Source organism: Quercus suber, unplaced genomic scaffold (assembly GCF_002906115.3).
Source record: "Quercus suber isolate HL8 unplaced genomic scaffold, Cork oak 2.0 scaffold_549, whole genome shotgun sequence".
Lineage (NCBI taxonomy): Eukaryota > Viridiplantae > Streptophyta > Magnoliopsida > Fagales > Fagaceae > Quercus > Quercus suber.
In genome coordinates, this window is record NW_027069997.1 from 370292 (window position 1) to 378776 (window position 8485).

At 34.0% G+C, this 8485-nt stretch overlaps 1 protein-coding gene across 1 annotated transcript; it reads left to right on the forward strand.

Moving 5' to 3' along the window:
• Positions 1-3112: 3112 nt before the first annotated feature.
• On the forward strand, positions 3113-6456 carry LOC112026629 (probable serine/threonine-protein kinase At1g01540). Its single transcript, XM_024059319.2, has 7 exons — positions 3113-3926; positions 4094-4198; positions 4393-4515; positions 4651-4821; positions 4911-5040; positions 5147-5356; positions 6043-6456. The coding sequence occupies exons 1-7, from the start codon at positions 3262-3264 to the stop codon at positions 6199-6201; spliced, it is 1563 nt and encodes a 520-aa protein (XP_023915087.1). The 5' UTR covers positions 3113-3261; the 3' UTR covers positions 6202-6456.
• The last annotated feature ends 2029 nt before the right edge of the window (positions 6457-8485 follow it).

The window sequence follows — 8485 nt, forward strand, 5'->3', positions numbered from 1 at the left end:
TCACTCCCTTAATCCATCCCTCTTCCTCTCGACCCATTCCTCTTCCTCCCTCGACCCATCTTCCTCCTTTCTTTTCCCTCAAGACACACATCCTCTAATTGAGGTCTAGGCTTTTATGGGGTTTTTCCCATTTATAAGGTAGTTTTTTTTTTTTTTTTGGTTGCTTTCATGATTTGGTTGAGGTAATAACAATGATTTGTTCTTGGGTTGAGATTTATTTATTTTAGTATATCAAAAATTGAAAATTACAACTGATCCATTGAATTGATCAATCAATATGTAAATGAATTTCTATAAGTATATAAGAATATCCACGAATATTTGTAACGTCTTGTTTTATTTGCTTGGGTTGAAATTTATATACTTGCTCATTTCAAAAATTGTGAATTTTGGTATTTTTTGTTCAAATGAGATATATTTGTTCTATTTGGTTGTATAATTATTGTGCAGTTGTGATGTTCAATTATTTTGTACTGTATTTGTGTTGTGCTGGGATTGCTAAACTTTTCCACAGTGTCTTGTATTGCAGGCACGTTTCTTGTATATTATATTGTTGCTTACACATTTGATTGAATGGTATGTCAAATAATTTCCTATGCCAAATATGTATGTCATAAGCCAATTTTGGATTTTAAATTGTTTATCCTATTGACCACCTAAAGGGCAAGACATATATGGTATTCATTGGCCGTGTGCCTGGTGTGTATGACACATGGGAAGAAGCCCATGTCCAAGTTCATCAATTTTCTAGAGCCAATCACAGGACATTCAAGAATAAAAGGGATGTGGAAGTTGCTTTTATGAAATTTTGGTAGATTGATGGTGGAAATGTGCACGAAGGATCTTCATCCTGCACATATCCTACTCATTCTTGCTCAAGTTCTAGTACTCCTTCAAAGATGAATGCCAAAAATGCTAAATGCAGTTACATCCCAAGTCCAGAAGAACAATGAACTCAGTCAAATGACACATCTAAATTTGGGTGAATGACCATGAAAGCTGTGGTAGTTGATTTTATTTTGTGTTGTGCTGGGATTTTTGTATGTGGATACATGTGTAATTGTTATGTACACAAAACTTGGAGATATATATATATATATATACATATATATACATGTGTGTGTGTGTTAATATTTTGAGATTGGAATTAATGGATGTGCATGTGTGATGTGTATAGGTAGTTTGAGAAATCTACTTGTATTATAGGTATTTTTTGACATTTTTTTTTTTTGGAAAATGTTTTACATTGGAGAACCAAATACCAAAAATACTTTTAACTGAAAATATTTTACACTCGAAAATCATTTTACAAGTTGCCAAACACAGCCTTAAAAGAAAATTTCAACCCAACTCAAGAAAATTGACCCAAAATGTCAGGTTGAGTTAAATTGAGTTGGGTTGGTGGTTTGATACATGGTCCTCATGCATCTATTTTGCAGCCTTTAGGCTTTGTTTGGTTTGATGGAAGAGGAAGGAAAAGAAAATAAATGAAAGACTTCCCTTTGTTTGGTTAGAAAGGAAAACAAAAAGAAGGAAGAATGGGAGGGAAAAAGTTTTTGTGGAATTCATTATTTTTTTTTCCTCTTAAAATTACTCTTATACCCTTAAAAGGTCTTGTTTATTTTTGTGAAATGACATTTATATCCTTATTAATTTATAATTTAAAAAGATAAAAATGTAAAATATCTCACATCTTTACTTTCACTTCCTCTTTATATCCAAACACACTTGAAGAAATACTTTCATTCCCCACTCTTTTTTCGTTTCCTTTCTCTTCTCTTCCCTCCCCTTTCACTAAACCAAACATAGCCATTATTTTTCCCATAATCACACGCCGGCCTTACCCAATGCGTAGCTGAAGGTTTTACTAGGTCAGTGGTCTTTTTCAATCTCAGTCCAAAAAACAAACATTATAAAGCATCTACAAGTGTTTGTTTCTGCTGACAACGATGCCAAAGAAGATGCTCTATAAGACAAACTTCAAGAATTATAGCATATGTACAACATACTTTATTATTATTTTATTTATTTATTTTTTAAGAAAAAATTATTTTATTATAATTTTTTTAAGTAAGAAAAGAGTAGGAGAAGGATGGATAAAGTATAGGTATTTTTTTATTTTTTGTGGGTTCTAGTTAGCTCAATTGGTAAAGTCTCTGATGGTTATATAAAAGATCTGGAGTTCAATCCCCGCCTACACCAAAAAACTTATAGGTGTCTTGGTCCAATGATAAACAGCTATCATCAGAAGCGAACGCCATATGTTGAAACTCTCTAAAAAAAATATAATTTATACTACCTTTATTCTAGTTTATTTGTCCTTTGTTACATTTTGAGATGTTCCAAAATATTGTCCTGTGTCTAAAAATAAAAATTATTAATTTACTAATGTTTCTATTATATCCTTACTTTATTTTCAAAACTATTTGAAAAGAAAATAACTAATATTTAAAAAAAAATCAAATTAATTGGGGCACCTTTTTAGTCGCCTCATTAGGAATAATTATTTTTTAAAAAGCTAATAAATTTATTTAAGAGTAATTTTATAAATTATACATTTTTATAAGGTAGACAAGACAATAATTTTTACTATAATAACTTTTACTTGTACAAATTATTTTACATTTAATTTTTTATTCTTTATCAACGTTTTGCATAAATAGAAGAAGAAAATGGATAATAATTATTTATTGTGAAGAAAAATAAACAATTAAAAAAAGTTAATATTTTAATTAAATATAGTCTAAAATAGGTAATACGACCAGGTCTTGTTTGGTACACCAACTTAAATATATGTTTTCAATTTTTAAATAATATTACATATATTTTCACATATTTTTTTCTTTATACATATTTTTACACATATTTTCAAACACAATATTTCAATTTATTAAGTGCATGCAAACACCCTCTAAATGTTTTGATTGAAAAGTAATTAACAAATTTTTTTGGACGAAGCTTATGGAATACTTTACATAAACTATTTTCTTTTCTTCAAAAAAGGTCCCACGTATTCCCAAACGATCCCTTAAGAAGTCCCATCATTGCCAGCTGCCATGCCGTCCATTGTTCTCTCTCTCTTTCACTCTCTGTCTATCTCTCTCACTCTTTCTTGCCCTTTTTTTAATGTAACTGTATGTGCACCAACTGATTCCACTCTCAGTGCAGAGCACTGTGCAGTGCATTTAGTATATTTATAAGTTAAAGCTACCTTCATTATCTTAGCTTCCATTGAAACACAAACAAAAGGATAACATTTTAATGTCTGATCACAAAGCAAACGACCAGCTCTCCAAACCGACATCAATCTTCGGGCTTAAACTGTGGGTGATTCTTGGTGTTTGTGTTGGAGCTGGGTTTGTGCTCCTTCTCTTCCTCATTTCTCTATGGCTGGTCTCAAAGCGCTCCAAATCCAAGAACTCTCGAAGACCCACAATCCCACTTGTCTCCAAAGAGATCCAGGAGATCAGAGTCGACCACGGTCGAAACCACCATCAAGAGCCGAAGCCAACAACAAGGTCTCAACTTGAACCCGACCCATTTCCCGAATCCAACCCAGTTTCCGGAATAGTTGAAAGACAAGCACTGCTTCCACCTCCAGAGGAAGAGAGCCCAATGGGGTACCACCAAAGGATTCACATTGAGATTGGGAAGGATCATAGGATTTCTTACCCTGAGCGTTTCTGCAGGTCTTCTTCTTCGCATGGCAGTGGGGAAGCTCGTGGCGGTGTTGATCAGGTAGCTATAGTGGTTCCTGAAGTTTCACACTTGGGGTGGGGGCATTGGTATACTCTGAGAGAGCTTGAGGCTGCCACAAATGGTTTTGCTGACGATAATGTAATTGGTGAAGGTGGGTATGGGATTGTATATCATGGTGTTTTGCAGGACAATAGTCAGATTGCTGTCAAGAATTTGCTCAATAATAGGTGCTTTCTTGCTAGCTTTTTGTTTATTTATTTATTGCCATTAGAATTTACTCTGTTCTTGAGATATTAATTGTGGTGCAACTTGCTGTTTAATTCGTGTTAGATTATTATTAAACCAATTGGTTAGTGTTAAAGAATTGATGAATTAGATATTTGGTATTTGGTAGGGGACAAGCTGAGAAGGAGTTTAAGGTTGAAGTTGAGGCAATTGGTCGGGTTCGGCATAAGAATTTGGTGAGATTGCTTGGTTACTGTGCTGAAGGAGCTCATAGGTACTTACTTTGTTCTTGCCTAATTACCTCAACTTCCTTCTTTGGACTTTGTTCTATGTTATTGCATTTGCTGGCTAGAGTTTATTAATGCCCAATTGAAAACGATTTTAAGTTGATTATTTACTTTTGTAAAGGGTGTTAAATATATCATCTTTAAGTCCTTAGAGATAATTGATTGTTCCCTTAAATGATAGGATGCTTGTATATGAGTATGTAAACAATGGGAATTTGGAACAATGGCTTCATGGGGATGTAGGGCCTTGCAGCCCTCTTACTTGGGAGCTTCGGATGAATATCATCCTTGGAACAGCAAAAGGGTATGATCCAAATCACTCACATTTGAGCTTTATTTTATGATATTCATTCCTTTCACTGCATCTCATCCATGGCATTGAATTATTGGTCGCTTGATTAAAGCATGCTTATTTACCATAACTGGACTAATAATGTAGGCTAACTTACCTTCATGAGGGGCTGGAACCCAAAGTTGTTCACCGAGATATAAAATCAAGCAACATTTTACTTGACAAGCAGTGGAATTCAAAGGTTTCAGATTTTGGCCTTGCTAAGCTCCTAGGCTCAGAGAGCAGCTACATTACAACTCGTGTCATGGGAACATTTGGGTATGTAGGGCTGTGTAAGTGTATTTTTATGCGTTTGTGTTTCTGTGTGTGCAAAAGAGGTAATGACAATCTTGTTTCTGTTTTTGTAGCTATGTAGCTCCCGAATATGCAAGCACGGGAATGCTTAATGAAAGAAGCGACGTGTACAGCTTTGGGATTCTTGTAATGGAAATAATTACTGGGAGGAACCCGGTTGATTATAGCCGACCTCCAGAAGAGGTTTGCACAATATTACTGATATCAATTTGCTTTGAAGATATTTGAATTACTCAAATCATTTTTCGTCTAGATTTCTTTTTTGAACTAAAAAGCCTAGAATTTTCAGGTCAACTTAGTTGAGTGGCTTAAGAAGATGGTCGCAAACAGGAATGCAGAAGGAGTATTGGATCCAAAGCTGCCTGAGAAGCCTACTTCAAGGGCATTGAAGAGGGCTCTTCTTGTTGGTTTACGTTGTGTGGATCCCAATGCACAGAAGCGGCCAAAAATGGGACATGTTATACATATGCTGGAAGCTGAAGACTCCCCCTTCAAAGAAGTATGTACGCAGTCCTGCTCAAAATTCAAGTTCAATGTACTCTCATTTGTTCAAAAACAATTTATCAGATCATATTATATGTCATCAATTAGTCCTCTCAACAAATAATCTATTTTTCAACAGAGTAATTAGGAAATGATGCTTAAGGCATTTGGACCACTATAAATTATACAATTAGTAAGCAATTATCTAGTTTGAAAAACAAGTATTAAATGCTGGTTAACTCTTCTTATGTCTCAAACAGAAACAATAACTCCTAATGCATATGATCAAACAGCAACAATAATTTAATAAATTTCAGCTAATGTATAACTTCTGAGGCAGTATATTTTTAATACCTTTTTATTTTTTTGGTCTTTTTACCAGAAATTGTAATCCATTACTGTTACCACAACTTCCATTTCTTTGGTTTGGTCTTTATGATACTACAATTAGTTTACCATTTCCCTTTCATGGCATTTCATTTCTCTCTACCCCCTCTCCATCCCTCACGGTCTGGTTAACATCACTCCCTTTCATCTCCTCCACCCTTTATAGTTATAGGTCAGTTTGAAATGAGTAAATTTTAGAATGAGATATCAAAGAATATAACAACTTCTTTGTTTTTCTAGTCAATAGAGTAGACATATCAATTTGATGTTACCACTTCTTTCATGTAGATATTTGCTGATCATGTTCTGTTTCAGGATCGTAGAGCTGGAAGGGATGCAGGACGTGCAAATGGTGACAGTGCAAAGGATATGTTGAAAGAGAAGCAGGTGATGGAACCAGGAGACAGTAGTGAACGCGAAAGCGTAGTGCATCAAAATGAGGCAAGATGTAAGCATCAAGAAGACAAACTGTAAAGATATGCCGATCTTGTTTATAGTTGATTGCACATGTTGTCTATAGTTAAATTAAACCTCAAATTCTTATTACACCAAAAATTGTACCACAAATGCCAAGAGCCTTGTGACTCAATGGCATTCCTGGTTGGGTTCGAAACCTGTCTTGTTGTAAGCCAAAAAAAGAAAGGTACCACAAAATATCTAAACAAAAACAGTGAATTTTAATAGCAATAAATGGATGAAAGTAGCAAGAAGCGCCTATTATTGAACAAATTCTTGTCAGTAAAGTGGGTATTGTCCCCCAAAAGTGTGGAACAACAGGTACCATCAAAGCCACAACCCTGCTCACTTCCATGTGAATAAGAATCATTCAGGCTACGAATCCTATGCTTACACCCATGACCCATATGCTCTTGTCCTCCGTGGGTGGAACCGTGGAAGCAGTTCCTGTCTTTTGATTCTGGGTGTTGGACTCAAGATCCCATTCCGGAAATGGGTCAGTTTGGATTTGTGTCTTCGGCTTGTAGGTGGTTGGGGCCCTTAGGGGTCCAGGAATGGTCGACTATGAGTCTTTGGGTACATGTGCTACAGCCCCACAGTGGGTCAATGTAAGGACACAAGTTTTTTTTTTTTTGCTTTGCTTTGCTTTACTTTTTGTTTAGATTTTAGAGAATGATACATTCATAATATTTTTATAACACTTTCACAACAAATTATAAGTAGTAAATTATTATTAGTTATAATTTGAATTCACAATTTAAATTACTTTTTGTCAACTTATAATAGTCAATAATAATTCGCCACTTAAGATTTGTTGTAAAAATGTTATGAATATAACATTTCTCTTTTGTTCAAGGGGAGGAGTAACTAATTTGAATTTATTTTACTAATGTATTGATGAGGGACTATCTGGATGAAGCTACAAAATCAATGGCTTGATTTGAATATTTATTTATATATTTATTTGATAGTAATTACAACAAGTGAGGGAGGAAAATTGCGGGTTATAAAACTCTTCTATTTATATGATATATCGGTAAATATTCATTAATATCTCAAGAAATACTTATACAACTATAATGACAATCTTCCAAGACATCCTCCTCTTTCTCTCTTTTTTTTTTTTTTTTTTTTTGGAGAAACATCTTCCAAGACATTTAATTGTATTCATAAGACTATAATGATCTCACATTTACCTTATTCATAAGACTGTCAATGACCAATTCTGGGTCTTATTTTACAAATAGAATGGCTCTTTGACACGTCATCTCCTTTATGGGATTTGTACCAAGGTTTGATCCCTTCTATTTATGCTTAAGCAAAAAGGGAACAAAAATCTCATTTTAAATAATTATTACAAATAAAATAGTCTAATTAATAATGATTTGATGTATACCTTATTTATAAAGGGTTTGATTTACTTCTAGTATTTTTTTAACTAAAGGTCTCCTTTTGTTTTAAATACACAATGACAAGTGGTAGTGAATTTTAATTTCCATTTTTTTTATTTAGTTTGTGGGTGATGTGACAATTTCTCATTAAAACAAAATGAGATTTCAGTTAAAAAAGTACTAGAGGTAAGCTAAATCCATTTATAAATGGATGTGCCTATGCACCCTTCCATAAAGTCACAATTCTAATTCTAACATCACCAAACAATACAACCATATTGTGGAACTAATAATTCTTTATGGGTGGAATAAAGTACATATGAGGGTGCACCAAGTTATGTATGATTTAGTCACCCTTGTATACTTACACAATGCACAAGATCTTGTTGATTCCTCGAGGCTTAGGGCTCATTGGGTTGCTATAGGAAGTAAAACTTTAATTTGTAGAGATTTTGTAATAAAGAGTTATAACTAAAAGGCTTTTCAACATTTTAGATGTTTGGCAAATTGTAGTGGTAAAGTGTTTCAAAAGATTTACAGCCATCTGGTAATTAAATTGAGTAAATTTTTTTTTTAAAATTGTTTGTATTGTCATAATTAAATCCAATTATTTTAAGTATATGACAATGTTTATTTAATTATTATTAGTATTACTCTATATTATTAGCACTTATTGGACACTCTCTCCATCTCTTTCAATGTGTGGGCATCAGGACTCATTTTGAAAAATAAACATGGAATTTTGTAATTTATTAATTCTATTAAAAATTGTAACTGTGGGGCTCGTAGGCCTGGTAGCCTGGACCCATCTTGCATTTGGCCCAAGACCTATGCCGAGGAGGGATGATCGTCTGAGGCTGGTGTATGAAGACCTATGCTTTTTTGGACCCCGCCGAGGACATCCCTGTCCC